The 25,848-nt window shown below is 37.3% G+C and overlaps 1 protein-coding gene and 1 long non-coding RNA gene across 3 annotated transcripts in view; one reads left to right on the forward strand and one right to left on the reverse strand.

Moving 5' to 3' along the window:
• Window positions 1-9,665: 9,665 nt before the first annotated feature.
• LOC306884902 lies at window positions 9,666-10,944 on the forward strand. The gene is made up of 2 exons (XR_013785493.1): window positions 9,666-10,067; window positions 10,188-10,944. It is a non-coding gene; the product is annotated as an uncharacterized lncRNA (long non-coding RNA).
• A 4,916-nt stretch (window positions 10,945-15,860) lies between these two features.
• Window positions 15,861-25,848, reverse strand: part of LOC306885625 (sorting nexin-13-like) — a 32,632-nt gene continuing 22,644 nt past the window's right edge. Inside the window, exons 18-26 of one of the 2 annotated variants that reach the window (XM_079442277.1) lie at window positions 22,118-22,260; window positions 21,624-21,731; window positions 21,437-21,547; window positions 20,132-20,293; window positions 19,815-19,886; window positions 18,190-18,335; window positions 18,034-18,102; window positions 17,838-17,950; window positions 15,861-16,543 (exon numbers count right to left, since the gene is read on the reverse strand). In XM_079442277.1, coding sequence (XP_079298403.1) covers window positions 16,311-16,543; window positions 17,838-17,950; window positions 18,034-18,102; window positions 18,190-18,335; window positions 19,815-19,886; window positions 20,132-20,293; window positions 21,437-21,547; window positions 21,624-21,731; window positions 22,118-22,260 — 1,157 coding nt within the window. In that variant the 3' untranslated portion in view covers window positions 15,861-16,310. The remainder of the gene's footprint in view (window positions 16,544-17,837; window positions 17,951-18,033; window positions 18,103-18,189; window positions 18,336-19,814; window positions 19,887-20,131; window positions 20,294-21,436; window positions 21,548-21,623; window positions 21,732-22,117; window positions 22,261-25,848) is intronic. The other variant, XM_079442278.1, reaches the window with a different exon arrangement.

Below are 25,848 nucleotides of genomic sequence, written 5' to 3' on the forward strand. Positions count from 1 at the left end.
GGTCACAGATATGAGCCAGATGAGTCCTGCTGCGCCTACTGGTGGGCTGAGAAGGCTGGCATCATTGATCCACAAGGTTAATCAAGATTAAAGTGAAGTGACCACTGTAGTACCAGCAGAGGCGATCGTTTCACTGCACATGAACCAAAGACCAGTGAAATTGATTGAGATGGATTTAGATGACTTCAGGACACAATATACAGGTACAGTCTCGTAAAATTCTCAATTGTTCCGTGTTTATGAATGAACTTATTCATTTAAAATTTGCTTATGGTGGGAAAGGGATCGTGTAAAAAGTCCACACATTTAGCATATTTTACCATAGTAACTGTCGCTCGACCATGTCATGTGTAGTCAATGCACAGTAACCACAAAATATACCATGCTTCTCCCACCGTAACCATAGTTTTACTGTGGTATTTCTAGTAAAAGCACAATACTAGAAAAAGCACAATACTAGTACTATGAGCACTGGTGTCAAAAGTATTCACATTCATCACTCAAGTAGAAGTATAGATACTAGGGTTTAAAAAGACTTCTGTAGAAGTTGAAGTATCAACTCAAGTTTTTTACTCAAGTAAAAGTGTAAAAGTACTGGTTTCAAAACTACTTAAAGTATAAAAGTAAAAGTAATGGAAGGAAAAAAAAAATGCCATTAAGGACAAAAGATTAGGCCGCGGCACAGGGGCCTATTGTGCACTACCCCATCTCCTCAAAAAAGCATTTTTCTAAAGGCCATAATGACTATAATGTTATTTTAAAATGTTTAATGTTGAAAAATGTGGGATGCACTAGGCTACCTGTTTCAGCCGGATATGTGGCCACTGAAAATGAACGCATTTTAGTACAATGCAAATACATAAAAAAAACATATATGTGTACTACTGAGCATTAACGTGTTTCATGGAGCGGAAGATATGATGACTAGTTGCCTGTAAGTATTGTAATGGTGCAAAAAGTCAAACTTCAGAGGCATGTCATCAATAACCTTTATTGGAATGTAAATGTACATCCAAGCTTAGCTGCAGGAATCTGTGATGGCAACGGACGAAGAGAAAGCACCCGTTTGATAAATGAGCCAGTAGTGGAGAAATAATAACTTTTAAGAAATAATCTTTTTTGAGTGTGACGTGATTTGTGTCATGTGCAGGTGCGATGGATCACGTACAAACCAATAGGGTGTCGGAATGGTATAGGTTTATATTCTCATCCAACCACAATTCACTCTATCCGGATGGCACGATTTATCTGGATAGGTTTTTTTTTTTTTTTTTTTAAGCGATGACCAAGGGCGATGCTAGGATTTTCATTTTAGGGGGGCTCAGCCCCCAATGATGGTATAATAATAAAAAATAAATAAATATTTACAAAAAAATGTATTAATAGGGTAGGATGGTATACTAAACTTATTGCAGTATTCCACTGTATTGCATAGATGGGTATAACATCTGAGTACAAGCCAAATACAAGTCTACCTGATCTCACACACACACACATCTGTTTACTGTACAAACCAAAAATGTTACTGTTTGCATTACTAGTACAAATCTTTTTCTATGCTCAAGTACAAACAGAAAATTGTAAACATAAAACATCATATCACTTTAAACTTACACTGACTATCCATATTAGCAATATAAACAACACAGCTATAAGGCTGGACAATGGATTAAACTATGTGGGTGCTGTGATTAACTTTTAAAAGTAAAAAAATAAAAAAAAATGTAAAACTGCAAAACTGAAGCAGTCTGTGAGAAGGACACACAATGTTTCAATCTCTGTCAATCACTCTGATATGCAATTAAAATGAGTGCACTGACTGAGTGCTGTCTGTCACTGTCTTTAATCACTTCTATGCATAACTGTATGGTAGTTAATGCCACATGCACTGTAATATTAAGTTCTATATTGAAAGCTAAATTTTCAAATGAAAATAGCAATAACGTGATCGTTTTATAAAGTATGCGTATAATGTGTTAAGGGCTTTCGTTGAAGGAAACAGCTGTGGTGTGATGAGTGGTGAATGCAGCGAAAACTTTACAGAAGATTGGAAACCGATTGCTCTCCCATGACTTTTTGTAAACTGTATTTAAGACAAAGAACTGCACAGATGTAGATATTATAACAATCTATCGATAAACACACACCTAAAGCCCCCCTAAAAATGGCCTAGCAACACCCATAACGATGACAAGCCGGAATGAAAACGAGCCGAAATGAAATAGGAGTAACGAGGCTATTTTTAAAATGTTAGGAGTAGAAAGTACAGATAATTGCGTGAAAATGTAAGGAGTAGAAGTAAAAAGTCGGCTGAAAAATAATTACTCCAGTAAAGTATAGATACCCAAAATTTCTACTTAAGTAAGGTAACAAAGTATTTGTACTTCGTTACTTGACACCTCTGACTATGAGTTTACCTCAGTAACCCTAGTTTTACTGTGGTATTTGTAGTTAAAGCACAATAACCTCGATACTAACATGAGTTTACCTCAGTAACCATAGTTTTACTGTGATATTTGTAGTTAAAGCACAATAACCTCGATACTAACATGAGTTTACCTCAGTAACCATAGTTTTACTGTGATATTTGTAGTTAAAACAATAACCTCAATATTTACTATAAGTTTACCTCAGTAACCGTATTTTTACTGTGGTATTTGTGTTTATCTCAGTAACCGTGGTTTTACTGTGGTATTTGTAGTTAAAGCACAGTAACCTCGATATTAACATGACTTTACCTCAGTAACCGTAGTTTTACTGTGATATTTGTAGTTAAAACACAATAACCTCAATATTTACTATGGGTTTACCTCAGTAACCGTAGTTTTACTGTGGTATTTCTAGTTAAATTACAATAACCTCAATATCAAAGTTGAGAACACAGTAAAGAGGGCAAGAACAGCATCCGCCCATGGGCCCAATGGTGTTTCATATAGGCTCTATAAGAACACACCGGGCATCTTGCATCTTGAAAAATTTTCTTCAGTGTGGTGGCCCAAAGACTTTCAGCATTTCTGCAAAAGAACAATTATGTTGACACTTCAGTGCAGAAGGCAGGGATAAGTGGTTTCTCAGGATGCTTGGAACACGCAAATGTCATCTGGCACCAGGTACAAACAGCCAAGAAGGAACGGCCAAGAAGGAAGAAAGACTTGCATGTGGTTTTCTTAGACCTTGCCAATGCATTCGGGTCAGTGCCTCATGAGATGCTGTGGGCAGCCTTCAACTTCTTCCAAGTCCCAGAGGGCATCACAAGGCTGGTCAAAGCCTATTTCCAGGACCTCCAGTTCTGCGTTACAACTCAGGATAGTAATTGGCAGCACTTGGAAATAGGCATAATGGCGGGCTGCACCATCTCCCCACTGGCCTTCACCATGGCAATGGAGTTAATAATTCGGGCATCTTGATGGGTGGTTGGAGGGGAACGTCTGAAGAGCGGGCTTTGGCTTCCTCCAATCAGGGCATATATGGATGACATTACGACCATAACAACAACTAACGCATGCACCAAACACCTGCTGTACAAACTCCAGGGAAACATCAGATGGGCACGAATTGAGTTTAAACCCAGCAAATCCCGTAGTATCTCCATTGTCAAGGGCCAGATTGTAAATGAGAGGTTCCTCATTAATGGCGAGCCGATACCAACTATCCTGGAGGAGCCAATAAAAAACCTTGGTCGGTGGTACAACACAGATCTCAAAGACACCGAACAGGTGGAACAACTAAAGCAGGATACCATCAGTGGCCTTAAGCAGATCAACAGCACTGCTCTCCCAGGAAGGCTGAAGCTCTGGTGCCTTCAGTTCGGACTGCTGCCCCGCCTCATGTGGCCAATTTCCATCTATGAGGTCACCCTATCCCACGCCAACCAATTGGAGCGATTGGTGAATGTGCAGGTGAGAAAGTGGCTTGGACTACCCAGATGCCTCAGCAGCATAGGACTGTATGACAATGGAGCCCTCTCTCTACCAATCTCAAGCCTGGTGGAGGAGTACAAATGCTCTAAAGCAAGGCTTGAAATGACCCTCACAGAATCCCGGGATCCCTTCGTCAGAGGGGCTGCTCCCGCCTTAGCCACAGGGAGGAAGTGGAGGCCAGGTGTAGCAGTGGCACAGGCAAAGTCCGCTCTGAGACACAGGGACAATAGTTGGCCAAGTCCAACAAGGCAGAGGGGGCCCTAGGACTGGGGGTAACAACACCCACATGGCAGAAGGCTATTCCAGCTGAATGCCGGCGCCTGGTGGTTGAGGAGGTGCGACACCAGGAAGAAGCAGACAGTTGTGCCAGAGTGGTTTCCCAAGCCAAGCAAGGCCGGAAATTACGTGGGAAGGTGTGGAGAGGAGGAAGATCACTTGGAGCGAACTGTGGAACACAGAGTACAATATGTTGAGCTTTACCATCAGAGCCACAAATGATGTCCTGCCCTCTCCAACCAACCTACATCTGTGGTTTGGAGAGGATCCAGCCTGTCTCCAGTGTTCTACCCCAGAAACCCTGAAACACATCCTGGTGGGATGTAAGACCAGCCTCATGCAAGGCAGATACACTTGGCACCACAACCAAGTGCTGAAGTGCCTGGCTGTTACATTGGAGAGTAAGAGGGTAACCGTTAACGCCATGCCCCTGGAAGCACAGACTACCTTCCGCCAACCAACATCCTCCATCCGGGAAGGGGTGAAATGTCGACCAATCGATCGCCTCCAGACTCATGTCCACTGAACGCAGTCCAGGACTGGGAAATGCGAGTAGATTTAAGTCAGAGGCTCACCTTCCCACCTGAAATTTCAGCGACCAACCCTTGCCCAGACCTGGTTCTTTGGTCCAAATCCTGTCGACATGTCTTTATAGTGGAATTGACAGTGCCATGGGAGGAAGCTATCGATGAGGCATTTGAAAGGAAAAGGTTGCGATATGCAGGTTTGGCTGCCAAAGCAGAAGACTGGGGATGGAAGGTATTGTTTTCTTCTAAAAGAGAGGAAAAGTAATCAGATCTAGCCATTTTTAACCTTTATACCTCTAGTTTTGTTTTCCTGCAGCTGTGCTCCATTTTCTGGGCTGCTCTCTTTAGGGCGCGAATGTGCTCATTATACCACGGTGTCAAACTGTTATCCTTAATCTTCCTTAAGCGTAAAGGAGCAACCATATCTTATAACGCTAGAAAAGAGAGAGTCTATAGTTTCTGTTACATCATCAAGTTTTTATGAGCTATTGGATATGCTGAGGAATTGCGAGAAATCAGGAAGATTACTTACAAAGCAGTCTTTTGTGGTATAAGTAATGGTATAAGTAAACGAAGGAGTAGAATTTACAGAGTTTACACAAGACTATATAATGATCTGAGATATCATCGTTTTGCTGCAGAATTTCAACACCATTAACATCAATTCCACGTGACAGTATTAAATCTAGAGTATGATTTCAACAATGAGTAGGACCTGACACGTGTTGTCTAACCCCAATAGAGTTCAAAATTTCTAGAAATGCTGATTCCAATTAATCTTTTTCATTATCAACATGGATATTAAAATCAAGGATTAGTGTGGCCCAAATAATGTATATTTATAGTTTATTTGGTTCATTATTAGCTTAAATTTGGCTGTGGAGTGGCCTGCTTGTGGACCACTGCCAAAATGCCACCATCCCATACAGCATATGGGCCACATGAGGAATGTGGGGAAGACCAGTATTAGGATAAAAATGAACTGTGGCCCACATTAGGGCCAATTTTGGTTTATTTGTTTGGCTTACATGCGGCAATGCTAAGGTTTACTTGAGGCCCAAATCTGGCAAACAGGGCTGGACTGCCTAAATGCCATTATTCCACATGGTATGTGGGCCGGAGCAAGGTGTTGGATCTGGGCCAGAATTAAAATCAATTACCCCTTTTCCACCAAGGCAGTTCCAGTGCTAGTTAGAAACCAGAGCCCAGTTTCAAACCGGTTCTTTGTTTTTCGACACCCAAAGCACCAGCTCCGAACCAGGAAAAGCGCTTCGTAAGTAGCACCAAAACATTGCTGGGCTAGAAGGAAGAACCGCTTGCGTCAGGAGCTGGGTTACCGTGACCAACAAGACGACAGAAACTTTGGACCACCATATTTGAAATAGCAGCTAAACGCGAACACGTTTGATTCGCCGTGTTTGGATGCTGATGTAGGTTCGCAAAGCCATGAACATCAATAGCAACGCAACGTCCGCCATTGCTGATAGTTTGTTTAGGCTTGTTTGGGATGGATCGGCACTTCGCGGACCGGTCGGCGGCAGGCATCGGGGTGCTGCGGGAGCGACTGGAAAGCAGACTGCTCTTTATGCTTTTGGATCGCTCTCACGGTGCTTTAGTGTGTTGTGTGCCGATCGATCGATCGGTCTGCATGGCACTGATGCACCTTGAACAAGCCTGTTGTGCCACGCTCGTGAACCGACGTGTTAACGTGCAGAAGAAAGCCCATGAAAGCACTGAAAATAGTAAGTCTTGTCCATTAGAAAATATATAGCAACCCGATTCAGATCAGTCTGATGGTCTGACCTGAGTTTGGTGGTTGTAGCTTGAAAGCTCTCGGAGGATTAGGGGTTCAAGCACGTAGCACTGAAACCCTATTGTAATTGTTAGAATGGCCAAGGACCAGCAAGCTCCACATAAAACTGTTTGTGCTGAACAAACCATAAGTTGTTGAGACTTGGAGGGATAGTAGTACTCAAACCGCCTACAGCGTGATCAAGGCACGCCCCAAACGGCCTGACAGGGGCGCAACAGCAATCAAAAGTACAAAATCGTTCATAACTCCTAAACTGTAAGTTGCAGGCTCAAGTGTCTTGTGTCGTCGGAATCCTTGGCTCACGGCGGACAAAATGCATGCATCAGATTCGATCATGAAATTTTCAGAAGTTTTGGATTTTTTTGAAAAACATTCTTTTGCGAGCTAGCAATAAGTTTTTAACCCAATCAGAAACAACCCAGTGCAGAAAGTTTCTGTGGAGAGTGAATATCAATAATTAATTTTAAAAAGTTCATTGATTCAAAGGGACTCCAAACCGTTTGAAATGGGCAGGGCCACTTTTAGTAAAATGCCTATAACTCCTGAACAGAATGAGATATCTTCGCCAAACTCACAACGTATGTAAGTGCTGAATCTGAGGAATCACAGGGGAAAAAACGTGTAGCTTGGTGGTGATTTAAGAGGGAAAAAACTTAAAAATGGCTATAACTACCCAACCATTTGTCCTATCAACATGAAAATCGCTGTGCACAGTCATGATCCAAAGTGCCACAAGTGTCTATTAGGGATGTAACGGTATGAAAAATGCTTATCACAATTATAGTGACCAAAATTATCACAGTTATCAGTATTATCATGGTATTGTTAAAATGTGCTGGAGATGTTCAGAAAGTACATGCATCACTTCAAATTATATATTTAAAAATTTAACAAACAACAAATAAAATGACTTTATCTTTGCATAATCACTAAAACAATAACGTTACTAATGATGTTAAGATTTTAAATGACAACTTGTCATGTTCAAATATCTAAAGTAAATGTTCAAATAAAGCTTTGAAAAAGTTTCATAAGGTAAACCTCACATTTCAGCCTTTAAATAAAGAAAAAGGTTAAGTCAAAATGATAACTGATTAATAAATAATTATATGTATTTTATCTGCTCCATAAATAATTCTAGATAGCTTATGTGAATTGTTTAAATGTGTAGAATCCACAGCAGGACATGCAAATTCGGTTTGTTTTTGGCCAGACAGAAACTGCTCACAGGCTGAATGTAAATATAAGTCTCTGTAAATCCACTCTCTGACACTAGGTGGCGCTTATGGAAAAGCTGAATTACAGCTGTTTCCCGTAAACTCTGTGGACAAAACAGTATTGCGATTAAGAACACTTCTTTAGGTATTACATGGAGCGAAGATGTAAACAAAATGCCATCGAATCGTTTCTGAAGACAGTCAGAACCTTGAGGTACATTAATATAACTAATTCATTCATATATTAATTTGTATAATTCCCTTAGTACTCTTTTAAAACCTCTCAGCTTTTATGCCCTATTTTCACTCAAAACGAACCTACTCTGCGTGCTGTGCGCACGTGAGACTGTGCTAGAAATTTGAGGACCTAAGCTTAACGGAGCCCGATCGGAACGAAACTCGCTGGGTCTGTTTGACTCACGGCCCCAAAGGACTGAAATAAATTTGAAAGAAATTGGCCACTTGGGGGTGGGGGGTATCACATTTTTTCAGGGCGTAAACGATTGTACATTGTGCGTTTTTTCCACACATACTGTACACGCGATATTCATTTTATACGATAGAGCTCCTCATTACGGACAACTTTGCCTCTGGAACCACTGCTGTCAATCGAATCGTTTGTTAAATGATTGAGAAGATGTAAAACTTTTGTGAACTAGTCCTAGGTTTTTCACTCAATCTGGAAAACAAAAACACTGCAGTACAATTATCTGGACTCTCTAGGCCAATAATTATCAAAACAAAAAAGTTTCAATTTACCCTTTTTGGAAGCAGGGTCGTTTAGAAAAGGGGCCTGTCCAAATTTACCCAAAATCCTATAAAGCCTAAAGGAAAACTCAAAACTTCACGAAACCTGGTGAGCACATGTGACAGGTGATTCTAAACAAGCATGCAAAGTTTTATGGAGACTGGAACACAGCTGGCACTATAACAGTCATAACCGTTAAAAACATAATATTTATATGGTAAATTACCTGGATTTGCTAAAAATGCTTTTTTAAATCATTGATTTAGGTCAGGGGTGCCCAATCCTGTTCCTGGAGATCTACTGTCCAGCAAAGTTCAGCTCCAACCCTGATCAAACACACCTGAACCAGCTAATTAATCTCTTGATTATTACAGACAGCTGTGTTGGAGCAGGGCTGGAACTGAAGTCTGCAGGTAGGTAGATCTCCAGGAACAGGATTGGGCACCCCTGATTTAGGTGTTTAGAGGCTTGCTAAATAAAGTCATTTTTTATGTCACTTAAACCCCAGTAATTGCTGCTTGCAGCTATATTTTACTTTATTTTCATAAAATATGAAATGTCGCCTTGCCAACTAACTAAAATAAACATTTCCCCTATAGTACTTGTAAAATGTTTGGAAACATAATACATTTTTTAATGTTTTTAATGAAGTCTATTCTGCTCACCAAGGCTGCATTTATTAATCAGCGTATTTGAATCATTTCTGAAGGATCATGTGACACTGAAGACTAAATTAATGATGCTGAAAATTCATATTTGATCACAGTAATCAATTACATTTTACAATGTATTCAAACAGAAAATGGTTATTTAAATTCACAATATTACTGTTTTTAGTCTATTTTTGAGCATATTGTAAAAGCAGAAGAGACTTCATTAAATATCATGTTTTCAAAAAGTGCTGTATGTATATTATTTCTGGTTTATTTCAATTAACAAAATGTTTTTTAATGCTTCAAGTGAGTGATAATAATTGAAAGAACCAGATGATATATGAGAACACCAGATGCCATTTCACAGGTCAAAATGTGTGAAAGAAAATGTAACACTCAAAATAATTTCTGTTTCTCAGAAAGTGACCTGCATGAGTGTACAGAATTAGATGTGTGAGTGTGTGGGTGTATGAGTGTTAAAGAACATTGCTCCTGCTGCAAAACGATCTACGTGTTAGAGAGCAGCATTAATGTCCATGTAGAGACACACTCTGTGTTGCGGTACCTGAGCACATTCTTGTCTGAAGGGAAGATGAGGCTGTTTATCACCAGTGTCTCTGTGCTGCTGCTGGCTCTGGGTTTTTCATGCATCACATCTGAACTTGTAGACAAATTCACTAAATGCAGTGACTTCTTTTTTCGTCAAATACCTCCGGTTATCTCTGGCATTCTGAAGGATTCAACTGCACAGTTCAGTGATTATAAATTAATCTGTCAACGATATGAGAACAGTGTAAAATATGTAACCCTCTATGACACAACAATGAAGATCCCTCTTTTCTCAGCTTACAAATACACCGGAGTACAAGAATACAAGAACTTAACTAAGATTCCCTGGATGATCGAGTCACAGGTAATTTGCATGAAAATGCTTCATATATTTGCTAGCCTATAAAATTGTTTTACTTCTAGTTTTATTCTCTTATTCTTGTTGTTCAGTTGACTGCGTTTCTTTCAATTATTTGTTATTCAGCTTGAACCTGTGGGTGCTGAGACTCGTGAGCCATTCGTCCATCAGGCGATCACTGGAGACTACCACAATAACAAACAAATTAGTCCCGGGCACTTATTTCCAGTCCGTTATGCAGCTGATAGAGAAACTGCCAAGTCTACATTCACTCTCACCAACAGCATTCCACAGAAGAACAATTTAGAGACCAGCATTTGGATTAGCATAGAACAAAAAATGAAAGATATGATGGATGAACACTGTCGTAACCAGAAGAACAAGACCTTAGCCTACGTGTTGACTGGAGCTTTGCCTGGCAACAATAAGCTGAAGAACAGAGTGAACATTCCCTCTCACAAGTGGATGGCTTTTTGCTGCTACAACTATACAGGAAACTCAACGCTCTCCAAAGCTGCCTGGGCTGAGAACGAAAATAATAACAATGCAGATAATCGTACTAAGAGCCTGCAGGAGTTACAAACATTCTTAAAAGACAAGTGGGGCAAACAAGTCAACGTTTTTTACAATGACTGTATGTAATTTTAATATACGACCAGAGAGCAGCCTTCTTTAGTCAGAGCAGAATGAGAACATACAAGAACCACAGCTTCACATCAGCATTTCATCTGTCTGTAAGACGAGAAGTTTGTCAAAGCAATTCTGAGTAATACTCTTCTATCATCATATCATGAGAAAAAAAGAAAACAAATTCTAGCAAATGCTTCTTTCATTAGTGTGTAATGCTTTTTCTCTTTAATAAAGCTTGCGATTGCAAATATTGGCACATGGCTCTCACTGATTTTTGCATGTGTGTGCACCAGCGGCATTTAATGCTGTTATTCGAATCGTCACAATGTAGGCTGCATAATACCGTTTTCAGCAGACATGAGATAAGTGTTAATTAATGTAAATCTGCTTTCTTCCGTGATTTCACATGTCTAAGAAAATCTTTATAAAACTAAAAAAATCGTTCTCAGTCTTACTCTAGAACAATGTAAATCTGAAGACTTGTTTTCGAGTGCTGTGCATAGGAAAGTGATTTATAGGCCTAATAAAAATATAATTTGCTTATTAATTCACGTGCATTCACCTATTTTATATACACACTGGTGGTTAAAAGTTTGAAATTATTAAGGCTTTTATTTATTTATTTGAAAGAAGATTGAATTTATTTGATCAAAAATATATTATGAAATATTAGGCTACATTTAAAATAGTGGTTTTCTATTTCGGATGTTTTAAAATGTAATTTATTTCTGTGCTCAAAGCTGAATTTTCAGCATCATTACTCCAGTCTTCAGTGTCCCTTCAGAATTCATTCTAATGCTGCCTAATTTGCTGCTTAATTATAAGTTATTACTTGTGATCGATTATTAATAATGGTTTTATTATTGGTATAATGGTTCTCAGTTAAAGAACAGCATTTGAAATAGAAGTACTTTGTAATAAGTGTAAATATCTTTACTGTCACTTAAATCAATTTAATCAAAGTCTCTTTTTGTATTCTATAATCTTTGATTTAATGCAACATTGTTGAAGAAAAATATTCATTTATATTTTTTAATCTTACCCAAGACTGAATGGTATCACATTTTCCACAAAAATATGAAACAGCACAACTGTTTTCAACACTGATAATAATGAGCAATGTTTATTGAGAAGCAAATCAGTACATTATGATTTCTGAAGATCTTGTGACTCTGAAGACTGGAGGAATGATGCTGAAAATACAGCTGCGCATCACAGAAATAAATTACATTTTACAATATATTCACATAGAAGACAGATGTTTTAAATCGTAACATTATATATTTCACAGTACTGTTTACTCTATTATTCATCATCAAAATAATTAGTATACTCTTTTCTACAATTGGAGCTTTATTCCTGAAAATGATAGATGTCAAGCTCCTGCAAAAGGACCAATACTGTATATGATGACCAATAGAAAGGACCCATAAAAACAGTCCACATTCTGCACTATTCCAGTCTTCTAGACAATACTGGAGCATCGTGTCATATGGACTGATAATATTGGTATTTCACTTTAGTGATATTAAACTGTCCCTCATAAAAAGTCTCAAAAATTATTTACTATTTGCATATACACCAGAAAAGACTAATTATAATGTCAAGAATATGCCACTCATTTATGGTGTGGTGTGTTGCAGACTGGGTTTGATGGGCCTCTCTGTGCCAAAACGTCCAGGGCCACTTTTTAGCGCCAGTCCACCCCTGGTGTGCACAATTACACATAGGCCTAAGTGAGAAAAAAAAAGTGTTTAACGCATGGGGTGTTGTTGACACAATCATCCAATTATAACACTTTCATCATAACTCAATTCTTCCAACTACAAATATTGCACGTGGTTTTGACCTCATATTAATCAGTAAACAACACTGAATACTTTTAGCCTACATTTTTTATTAACTGAGGATCAATTAAAATTAACATTAAATGCAAAGATGATTAAAATGGAAGTCAATCTGGTGACCAAACACATTTAAAATTAAGCAAAAATTTTCATTTAGTTTGATGATGTAACCGCACTCGATGGCATCTTAATATCATGTTTCAACGTTATAACTCCTCCATTAGTCTTCAAATGGATGTATAAAATCAAGTATTAATTAACTCTCTTATGATAAATCAATGATTGAAGTCTTATCTTATGATCATATTTCTCGTCTTTTCTTTAGTAAAGTTGAAAACTTACCCGCTTCATCCATTCTGCCTTCTTCACGATTAAACATGATTAATATTGCATTTTGGAGGATATTTGTCAGATGTAGCATTTTAATTAGATGTGATAAGTACAGTAACAGCTAAAATTGTTGCATTTATTAACAATCCCATTCTTAATTTGTGATCAAACAGGTTTTATTGAATCTGTCAGACAGCATTCATTCATTCAGACAGACAGTAAATGACAGCACTCTGAAAAGGGCAGTGAGTTAGAGTTCATTTTATTAGTGTTATACTGAGTAAAGCTGCTCCAAATCAAGGTTTTAAAAGCATAATGCAAACACTCTACTCCTTTAGAGTCCTTTTCAGTCTTTTAAAATGACCGTGAGATTCAAATCGACTGACTTTGTTAAAGAAACATAAGAAAATATAATGGACAGTACATTTAGGCACACCGCTGACAGATACTATACACCAATATGCACAGTTCATGTTCATAGATTCATACGTACGGGGATTCAGAAAACAAAATCAGATCAGAAACATCTGTATGGACCATTTGGTGGATCTAAATGGGAAGTTGCTCCTGTGTGACTCGACCAATCACAGCAGAGTTTAGCTTCTCAGTGCCAGCCAATCACAGCAGAGAAAGACCACGAACAGGCGAATCACAGGAAAAAAACTGCTGGTCAATCACAGCAAACAGCCACAAAACAAGAGCAACTCAAAGAATCACCAAAACCCTTCAATCAAGAGTTCAAGTGCTATTTTTATTCAAACAAAATGAGTTCTCATCTATTCGCATCAATTTCTGCCGATCTGAAGCAGGTCTCAAGCATCAGTCTCATGAAACCTGAGACCAAAGAACACTTACAGGTCATATTTTGCTCCAAAATCAAAATAAATAATTTATATGTTTGCACAGACAATGAAATGAAAACCCTTTCTTTCCCATGATTTTTCTTCTCAATTCTCATTACTAAAATCAAAGAACATAATTATTACATAAGCATAATTTATTTGTATTTCAGTTTACATTACAATAATGATTCAATTATTTGTAATAATTTAAATAACTATTTTTATGTATAATATACATAAAAATAAAATAATCATAAAATATTCAATACATTTTTATAATTATTTTTAATTAACTTTTTTATTTTATAATTTATTATGTAATAATTTATTTAAATTGTTATATTTTTTTCACATTACAGTAATTATAAAAAAGGTTCTTAATCATTTTAAAAAAGCATGTCAATGCAAAAAAAAAAAACTTTGGGGTGAAATATGACCCGTGCATGTTCCTGTGAAGTGTAGATATATCACAAATGTGACTGGAGAGTGTTTATCAGTAATAAAGAGTGTTTAAGATCTGTGCTCCAACGCCAGACGACCTCTGACTTCAGCAGCGTCTTTCGTGTCTTCACCTGCAACGTGCTTTCACTCGTTTCCTAAAAGCGAAACGTGGCAAAATCCATCAAGAAAGCGGCAGAAAACATTAAAAACAAACTAAATATCCCCAACACAAGCATTAAAAAGCCAGACTTATAAAACAAGTCCTTTAAAATAAGCCAGTTACAACAACGGAATGTTTCGGTGGTTTTGAAGAGTTTCCTGTGGTTTTGGATTGGCTTCTGAAATTCTTCACTCGAATATACTTGAAAACTAACCCATATATGATTATTATATAACATGCATTAAAGAAATATATTGCACAGAAACGAATGACATATTCTCTGATTGAAAACGGGATTCAGACAGTCGATATCTCCTTGGAGTGTGTGCGTACGAGAGTGCGTCCGTGTGAAAGCTACGTCTAAACACACGTCTCTTGGTCTTGTGTTTAAGGCTGAATCTATATCTCACGCTGAAACAGTCTTCGGCATCAGACACTTGCAGTTTAGTGCTACACTTGCTATTCTAAAATAAAGTCATTTGAGGAAAAACAAAAACAAACACGACCCTCCACTGGACTGAGTTATAAAAACAGGACGCACACAAACATCGACACGTACATTCGTTAATGCATATCTCCGTATGCAATGAGCTCCACGCAGCCACGGTCATCAAAAAATACGCTTGAATTGCACCATCTCTGTCCACTTTGATATGTTTGAGGGCTTTAGATAATTAAAGGAATAGTTCAACGAAAAATGAAAATTTGCTGAAAATGCACTCATCCTCAGGCCATCTATGAGTTTGTATAATCACAGATTTGTAGAAATGCAGCATCACATCACTGTCTCAGCATTGGATCCTCTGCAGTGAATGGGTGCCGTCAGAATGAGAGTCCAAACAGCTGATAATCATTAAGACGTTTTCAACTTCAAACCATTGCTTCCGACTAAAACACGAGTCCATAACGCTTCCTCCAGTGAAAAAGTGGTCTGGTCTGAATCAGGAGAGAAATCAGCACAGATCAAGCACCGTTTAACAAAACAACCCAAAGCAAATCATAAGCTCTAAACAAATATGTGGGTGAATTTTGATGTGAGAGACAACAGGAGATGGACTTTTTCACTGGAGGAAGCGTTATTATGGATTATGGACTCATATTTTAGCAGGACGCAATGGTTTGAAGTTTAAAAACGTCTTAATGATGGATTTGTTTCTTACAAACAAGACATTAATTGATGGACTGGAGTGGTGTGGATTACTTGTGGATTATTGTGATGTTTTTATCAGCTGTTTGGACTCATTTTGACGGCACCCATTCAGGATCCATTGCTGAGCAAGAGATGGAATGCTACATTTCTCCAAATCTGATGAAGAAACTCATCTACATCATGGATGGCCTGAGGTTGAGGACATCTTTAGCAAATTTTCATTTATGCATTAACTATTCCTTTAAGTCACTTTTAGATTAGCTTAATTATTACATTAAGCAAAAGGCAGGGGACGTGGCCCATTTTAATCCCCACCCACTTCATGCAACCGATTTGTTGGCAGGATAACGTTACGCCTCTTTCAGTTTCAGTGCCACAAAATGATCATGATACATCGCTGCCGACCCTCCTCACATGGTTCTGCTTGTAATGAGTGTTAAGGTGCATAGGTTGCTTCGGTCGGATTCCCTTCACCATACAGTACTGACGAGGAGGCGACCAATGCCAAATACAAAACAAACCCAAATAAACCAAACAAATCGTATACATCTACACAGTGTCATTCAAAACATTAGATCAGAAATGCACGGCAAACGGAAAGAGCAATGGCTCAGTGCTCGGTGCTCTGCAGTCTTTCGTAGTGGTTCAGACGTGACCGAACGCTTCTCGATGATAAGATGAGTCCTCTATGCTACGGCCGTGTCAATACAGTGCTTTAAACGAGAACAGCCACGAGGCACTAAGAGGGAGGTGTGTGTTCGAGCGCTTGCCGTCGGGGCGGCTCTGTCGCGGTGGGCGTCCGCTGGCTCCTCCTCCCCCTCTGCGTCGGCAGGGAGAAGCATCCGTCTGTCACCTCTTGTGCAAGCTGCGCAATTTCTGTGAATATCTGAGCACGCGTGGCGAGCGCGAGTGGAGCTTGATGAACAGCTCGGGGAACTTGTACTGAGGAAACAAGGTCTCCAGGAAGCCCTCCAGAAAGACGCAGGCCAGCCGGCGGTTCAGCGGCTGGTGCTGGAACATGTCAAAGACGCGCAGGATGCCCTTGCGTGTGGTGTCCGCCCCGATGATGTGCTTCAACTCATCTGACGGGAGTCAAAATTTCAAGTCATGAAATAGATTCAAAGCAGCTTCACAGAAAATCATGGTGTTAATATTTAATATTTATGTCTATGTACTTATTTTAGAACATCGATTTAAACTAAATAAATCATTAGCTGTAAGAAAATAAATTTAAATGTTTTTATTATTTTATTTTATTTTAGTTAGCGTTTATTTCAACTAAAAATATATGTTTTAGTTTTAGTTAACAATAACCGTGGTACTATGTATATATTATTACTATTATATATATATATATGTGACTCTGGAGCACAAAAGCAGTCTTAAGTCGCTGGGGTATATTTGTAGCAATAACCAAAAATACATTGTATGGATCAAAATTATTGATTTTTCTTTTATGTCAAAAATCATTAGGATATTAAGTAAAGATCATGTTCCTACTGTAAATATATCAAAACTTCATTTTTGATTAGTAATATGCATTGCTAAGAGCTTCATTTGGACAACTTTAAAAGTGATTTTCTCTATATTTAGATTTTTTTGCACCCTCAGATTCCAGATTTTTAAATAGTTGTATCTCGGCCAAAGATTGTCAAATCCTAACAAACCATACATCAATGGAAAGCTTATTCATTGGAAAGCCTATACATTTTGAAAAATGTACCCTTATAACTGGTCCAGGGTCACATATACTATCATTAAAAATTTGGGGGTCTTTATGCTTTTTTTAAAAATATAAATTAATACCTTTATTCTACAAGGACACATTAAATTGTTCAAAAGTGACAGCAAAGACATTTATAATGTCACATAAGACAATACTTCCTATTTATCAAAGAATCCTGAAAATAAAACGTTTTACAGTTTCCATAAAAATATTTGGCAACTGTTTTCAACATTGATAATCAAAAAAGTTGAAATTCCTGATCAGTGCATATTAGAATGATTTCTGAAGGATCATGTGACACTGAAGACACAAGAAATGATGCTGAAAATTCAGCTTTGATCTCAGAAATAAATTACATTTTTAAATATATTCACATAGAAAACTACTACTTTAAATTGTAATAATATTTTAATGTTTTTTTTTTTTACTGTATTTTTATTCAAATAAATGCAGCTTTGGCAGACAGATTTTTCAAAAGCATTTAAAAAATGTCATTGATCATTGATAATACATATAGCTAACAATAAGAGTGCCAACTGCAGAATAAATACAGATTTTCCTCTATAGTCTGTGCTGTGAGTGCACATATTCAGTGTTATAAGATTCAGGCTGTAGTGTGTGTGTGTGTGTGTGTGTGTGTGTGTGTGTACCTGGCATGATGCCCAGGAGTGTAGTCTTGGCGGCGACTCGCGTCCTCATGCGTAAGCTTTTGTCTCTTCGGGGCGGCGTCTCGGCGAGGATCCCGTTTGGCCAGTAAGAGTCTCTGCAAGGGTCAAAAAATCCAGTCAGAAGACAAACCAGAATCACATACATGCCAAAAACTGTCAGTATGCATAAAATCATCACCTGAATCTCTTCACGAAATCAGACACTTGCTCAGGCGAGGTCATGTAGTCGACGTGATCCACAATTTTCCTGCAATGAAGCAAAAACATCTTTCAGCTTTGAACAGACAGCAGAAATGCGACCGCATGCGATTCAATGCACGTGTGTCTGTCGCACCTGTTAATGGTGTCTCCATACGTGGCTTTGATGAGCTGCTGTAGGAGGTTTTTGATGTTTCTCCGAAGCCACTGATTTCTCTCCTTCAGATCAAACACCTCGTCCATCAGCAGCAACATCACCCTCAGTGGAATATTATCATCCACCTGTTCATCAACACAATGTTATTAAACTGCGATTAAAATCGCATTGAATTATCACTCAGAATCAATGAAAAAATAGCAAGTTAATAAGATAAATTATTTAAAGCAAATTATTTGTTATAATATAATTATTATTTTCCTTAAATTATACAAACTAACAATGAATAAAGAAATAGATTATTAGGGTAAAATACTACTTTACTGTAAAAAATTCTGTATTTCATAATAATGATGATGATGAAGATAGTAAATATTATTATTTTAATACAATTATTAAATGAAAAATCAATTATAATAATTACTATGGTAATAACACTATTAAAATAAATTAGAGTATTGCATTATTGCTAAAAAAAAGTTTAGAAAAGTTTTAATTTAAAAGCATTAAATTTTTTTTTGCAAAAATACACACTATTGCTTCAGAAGTTTGGGGTCAATATGATTTTTAACTAAATTAATACTTTTATTCAGCAAGGATGCATTAAACTGAACAAAAGCAACAGTAAAGATATTTATAATGTTACAAAAATTCTATTTCAAATAAAAGCTGTTTTTTTAAACTTTCTATTCATCAAAGAATCCAGAAAAATGTATCAGTTTCCATTAAAATATTTGGTAGCACAACTGTTTTCAACATTGATAATAATCAGAAGTGTTTCTTGAGCAGTAAATCAGTATATTAGAATGATTTCTGAAGGATCATGTGACACTGAAGACTGGAGTAATGATGCTGAAAATACAGCTTTGATCACAGAAATAAATTACAGTTTAACATATATTCAAACAGAAAACAGCTATTTGAAACTGGAATATTTCACAATTTTACTGTTTTTAATAAAAATATTAAATGACAAATTTATAGAATTGTTTTACTATGGTAATAACACTATTACAATAAATATTAAATACATTTTATAATTTTATTAAAGTAAAAAAAAATTAAAAATCACAAAGAAATACATTGGTATATTTATCATAATATTGTACTGTAAAATAAAAAGAAAATCAGTATTTAATAATAATGATAATTATGATGGAAATAATAAATATAATTTTATTAAATTATAAAATGAAAGATAAAAATGACTATAGTAATAACACTATTATAATAAATATTAAATAATTAGTATTATAAAAAAACTGAAAAATCAATCAAGAAAAATTACTATGGTAATAATACTGTACTCTAAAATAAACATGTATTTGATAATAATAATATTATTTTATTAAATTATTAAAATTAAAAAAATAAATAAATACATTGGTATATTTATCAAAATATTGTACTGTAAAATAAACAACAACAATAATAATAATTTGCAGAGCAAAATAAAAATTACAACACTAATACTTATGCATGTTTTTAAACATTATACCATAAAGCTTGTACTAGAATTGCTTATAACAATTATTAAAATAACATTATTTATCAGCACTAAAAGCAAGAAGAGCGATTTGGCCAAGTGTTTGATGTTGACTCACATTGTCGTCCAGCTGGGCCGAGACGCGGCAGTGTTCGGGATCGATGTCAGACTTTGTGATTAAAGGAGGCACCTGTGGATCAGACCCATCTGGAGTCAATGACATGCATTCATAAAATAACGGCATTTGAGTCCAAATATTTCACCTACATGCCTGTGTATGCATGTGCAATGATAGACAAACGGCACAGACTAAGTTTCCCAGTTACATAAAAACAGGCAACACAAACAGCCAACATGCAAAGAGTCCAGTTTGGCAGGTCTCTGGTCTTTTGTGCATTTCTCGCTGTGCTCTGAGATTCTCCAGACGTGCTCTACCTTAAATATGGACTGTTTAATATCCTGGCCAAGTTTCTCGGACATGCGGCCCATGTCCGCCGAGACTTTGGACACTCCCTCGGCCAGGCTGTCCGGCAGTGACTTCACGGCATTGGACACATTCCTCATGGAGCTCCGGAGAGGATTCACAAACGTGTCCATCTGTCCGAGTCCAGAGAACAGGACAAGTTTACAAAAACGGTGAACCCAAGCAGACAACAACTCTAGGCCGCTGCCCCCCTGGAGTAATACATGGAGGAGCGTTCACGCTCACAGCGATTTCATCACTGTTCCTACTGAACTGCAGTATTCGGATCATGTCTTTGCTGTTGCTAATTAAAGATAAACCTGCTCAACTTTTTTGCACCACCGGTGGTTTCTATCCTGAAATGCCAACTTTCATTGAAAGTGAATAACTTTCACTAACTTCGCCACTGCAAATCGCTGTTTGTGTGAACACCCCTTCAGTCTGTCGGTCTCTCTATCCATCTGTCTACCAAAGGGTGTCCCGCAGTAGCACAGTTTGTTAGATAAAATCAATGGGGTGTCATGTAATTTTATCACTGATTTTTGCTTCAGTGAACAGATTTAATGATTAGATTGCATTATTGCTAAACTAAAAAAAAAAAAGAAAGAAAGAAAAAAAGTTTAGAAAAGTCTCCATGTTTTATTTTACAAGCATTAAAAAGGTTTCAGAAGTTTGGGGTCAATATGATTTTTTTTTAAAAGAAATTAATACTTGCAATAAACTGATCAAAAACGACAGTAAAGACATTTTTAATGTTACAAAAATTATATTTCAGATAAAAGCTTTTCTATTGAAGTTTCTATAAAGTATACGTTTCTACAAAAATATTGGGAAGCACAACTGTTTTCAACATTGATAATAATCAGAAATGTTTCTTGAGCAGTAAATCAGTATATTAGAATGATTTCTGAACGATCATGTGACACTGAAGACTGGAGTAATGATGCTGAAAATACAGCTGCGCATCACAGAAATAAATTACATTTTAACATTAACATTTAACACAATTTTACTGTATTTCTGATCAAATAAATGCAGCCTTGGTGAGCAGAAGAGACTTCTTTTAAAACCATTAAACATTAATCTTATTATTATTATTTTTTTATGTTGGAGCATATAAATAAAAATGATTAAAATGTCATTTATTGAAAATTTAGTGGATGCCTTGATTGTTTTATACCAAGATATAATTTTATGAGCTAAACCTCCCACCCTGCCTGGACATGAAACACCTTCACTGATCATATAAAACATTTTGTGTATGTGGTATTTCTCACCTTGCGTGCAAAGTCTCCTTTGCCCTTGCTGTAGGCTTTGTTCTCCAGGAAGTCATAGACGTAGGGGATCAACACGGGACAGGCCTTCACCATCTCAGGATTCAACAGCAGCTGTAAGACAAATTCAGCTCTCAGCACACCTGAGCCAGCAGAACCCAAATTAAACACCCGTCCTGATCTGACCCACCTGCAAATAAGCGTTCAGGTCCTTCTTCCTCTTCTCCAAAAACTCCCTGTCCATGTTGTTAAAGGTCTTTTTGCCAGGAAGCTTGAGAATCGGACCAAGGCTCTCAAACTAAAGACGGGACACATGGGTTAGAAAACATCACATCTATCAAACCCAATTAGATCAGAGTGTGTTCAGCCAAAATATTTAGGCACATCCAGGACTCGGTGTTCGCAAAACCCCACTGAATTGAAATGCCAGTCAACAAGTTCAACAAGTCTCTTTGAATGTTTGCATTATAAACATTTTAACTAATTTGGCTAATAATTAATGGTGATTTCAACTACCAATACTACGTGGTGCGAAAGCCCCTTAAGTTGTACTGCCTTTAAGATATGCAGATTTGAATTACCTTTTTTTTTACTATTATGAAGAAAAACAATATAAAATCTGCATAACTTAAAGGCAGTACAACAAACTGATCTGATGTTCATTAAAGGGTAAATCTGTCTCACCTGCTGTGTGATGCGCATGTGGAAGTCGTGGAAATCGCTGTAGCGGCGGTACGTCTTCCAGACGTCCTCGCTGCCGTCCGAGTTCTTGCGTATGACAGTGATGGTATAGAGAGCATACGTCTTCCCGTGATCATTACACACGCCTGCCACAGGAAGTTGGTTTAGAAAAGCATCAGCTACAGCACACCAGGAGAGAGAGGCGGGAGCGATGGAAACGATGGCAGGGGAAAGAGAACGAGAACCACAAGAAAGACACACAGCACAGAGAGGACAACAAGACAAAGCGACAGAGGGAAAAAAAGATGAAAGTAAGAAAATAAAGAAATAAAGCTGATGAAATGATAGTGTCACAATAAGAACAAACACAAAGTGGCAGGAAAAGTGTTGCTCCTTCAAATAAAAGAAGCTTGAAAATGAGAAGAAGAGATGACTAGGAAGTGAGAAGAGTTCACCAGCACACACACTGAACAGCTCTTTAAATCACACTCAGACTATTACCATTGACATGAGTCATTACTAACAATCAATTAAACAGCTCAACATTTCAAAGAATCTGAATGAATAAAATAGAACTTAGGCACTTTTCAGAGAGGTCATATTTCACCTCAAAATAAAAAAGGAAAAATAAATTACACAAATTGCATAAAGAAAATTAAGCTTATTTTAGGACAGTTGTGATGTTTGACATTACTTTCATTATTTCTCATGACGACAAAAAAAAAAAAAAAAAAAAAAAAAAAAAGCACATTACTTGCATTTTACAAGTACTTACATGCATCTGGACATTTTTTTTTAACTGACTGTAAAAAAAATAAGTTATCTGTTTTTTTTTGCAAATGAACTGTTCATTTATATATATATATATATATATATATATATATATATATATATATAACACACACATATATATACAGTGCCTTCCAAAAGTATTGGAACAGTAAAGACAAAATTGCTCAAAAAATTGACAAAATAAAAGATGAATATGAGACAAAACTACAGAATGTCACATTTTATTATTGGGTAGTCTCACGTAGCCAGACCTATAGCAGGTTTCATTGGCCAAGGCCCGCCCATGAGGCCATTTGACCGACATGTCAAACGACCAATCATAGTTTGTTTCGTTCATAGCGTCACGTTTTGGGGCATGGAAATGTCGGCACAATAACAGACTCAACATTTATGATATATATGTGAAACTCTCAGATGTATTTTAAAGATTCTATGCCACAATCTTTAAATATTTCACATACTTTTGAAAATCCAGCGTTTAGTTGACCCTGATAAGCGTTCGTCGTCACATTTGTAAACACAACGGATTTCTTCTTTTGTGAGGGGGTTTGGCGCCAAGGCATCTTTGTTTCCCGGCGGCCCGAAAATAAACACGACGGAAATCCGGTTTAATTCAACCAGTCAGATGACAACTTCGACATTCCTGAAGTGTTTCCAGAAAAGTGTGCCATATGCATCAGACGTTTAGCCAACAGTCCGTGGGCGTGACGTCTGAGGCTGAGACTAATTAATGGGTGATTCAACACATAGATGTTTTACCAGCTAAGAAGTTCAGCACTTTTAGAGTTTCATCCCTCTATCTGATGTGAGCATAAGTATTGGAGCAGTTGCCTCACAGGTCTTTCTAAGTGATCAGCTGTGTCCTGTTGCATTAATTCTTCAGATATTAAAAGCAGGGAATGTGTCGTATCAGTTATATCCATTACGTCTGCATTCTGAATCTTGCATTCGATGATGACACACACTAACCAGGATGAAGATGAGGGAGCTGACTTTGAGAGAAAAGCAAGCAATTCAGATGCTAAAAGAAAAGAGGAAGTCAATTAGAGCTCCAGCAAAAACAAAGGGCATGGAGAAATCAAGAGTTTGGAAACCACCAGCAACCAACAACGACCTGATCGGCTGAGAAAACAACAATAGTTGATGACAGACAAATCATAAAAGCTGTGAAAATGAACCCTAAAAGACGTGTCTGTAAAATCACCAACAACTTCCAGAAAGCTGGAGTGATGCTCTGACAATCTACTGTCCTCAGGAGGCTTTGACACAGAATTACAGATGCTACACAACAAGATGCAAACCTCTGACCAGCACCAAAAATAGAAAGACAAGATTAGAGTTTGCAAAAAAGCACAAAGGTGAGCCAGAAGAGTTTTGGAACTGTGTTTATGGACCGATGAGACAAAGATGAACCTTTATCTAAGTGATGGGAAAGCAAAAATGTGTAGAAAAAAAGGGAACTGTAAATGATCCCAAGCATACAGCCTCATCTGTAAAGCATGGTGGAGGTGGTGTCATGGCATGGGCATGCATGGCTGCCTCTGGAACAGACCCTCTCAACTTTACTGATGACTTAATGTATGATGACAGTAGCAGAATGAATTTGGAAGGGTACAAAACCATCTTGCCTACCAATATTCAAGAAAATGCCACCAGATTCATTGGGAAGTGCTTCATATTGCATCAATGACCCAAAACACCCTGCCAGTTCAGTCAAGGAATTTATAAGAGCAAAGAAATGGAAAGTCTTAGATTGCCCAAGTCAATCTCCAGATTTAAATCTGATTGAACATGAATTTCACCAGCTGAAGAGGAGAGTAAAGGCAGAAACTCCCCAAAACAAGCAACAATTGGGATTGACTGCATTAAAGGCTGGGAAAAGCATTTCAAAGGATGAGAGCAAGAGTCTGGTGATGTCTATGGGTCACAGACTCACTGCTGTGATTGTGTGCAAGGGATCTGCAACTAAATAATAGCTTTTAATCTTTTATATCCGTCTTATGTTCAACTGTCCCAATACTTATGCTCACATCAATGAGTGGGATGAACTCTAAAAGTGCTGCTCTTTTTATTTGGTAAAACATGCATGTTGAAACATTCTGTAGTTTTGTCTCATATTCATCTTTTAATCATATTTTAATGTCTTGGCTCCACAGCCAACAGAGCAATTTTGGGTATGGGTATATATGATATATCCTGATATTCTGTGAGGAACTGCTGTGGGGCATGGACTCTTTTTGGTTTCTCTTTAGGTCTGCAGCTCTCTCTCTCCCTGTCAGTGTCCTCATCTGATGTCATGTTTTTTTTGTTTTTGTTTTTTTAGCTGCAAGGCATGAACACACACACACACTTTTCTGTCACCGAGCACATAACTTTACACTACTTTGCCAACTTAAATGCCTGGTGAATAGGCAAACTAGCTTGCAAATTATGTAGTGTTAGGATAACGTTATTCATGTTAGATATTTCCCAAAGGTCTGCATTCAGTCACATACGACAGCTGCACGATTCTGGATAAATTGAGAATCACGATTTTTTTTGTCTCAAACAGAGATCACGATTCTCCCACGAAACAAAATAATTTGTGACAAAATATTATTGCTGCAGTCTATTTAAAAGTGTTTAATTTGAACAAATTATTAAACATTTAAATTAATATGTATTTATAATATATTTAGTTCATATTAAAATTATGAAAGTGGTTTGAATGATTTAATGTCTCACTCATAAATACTTCACTTGTTTTTTTACCGGATGAATCAGTGTTTTTGAACGAATCTCTTGATTCAATCACAAATACATTTTTTAAGTCACTTTTCTGCACCTAGTGGCGGAACAATGCAATCGACACAAACGTTATTTGAAGCGTCAGTTAACTTTCAAAGGTCTATTTTGATCGCTACCATAAACATCAGTGTTTATATCTGAACTATTAACTTATG

This window comes from Barbus barbus (assembly GCF_936440315.1).
Source record: "Barbus barbus genome assembly, chromosome: 19".
Classification (NCBI taxonomy): Eukaryota; Metazoa; Chordata; class Actinopteri; order Cypriniformes; family Cyprinidae; genus Barbus; species Barbus barbus.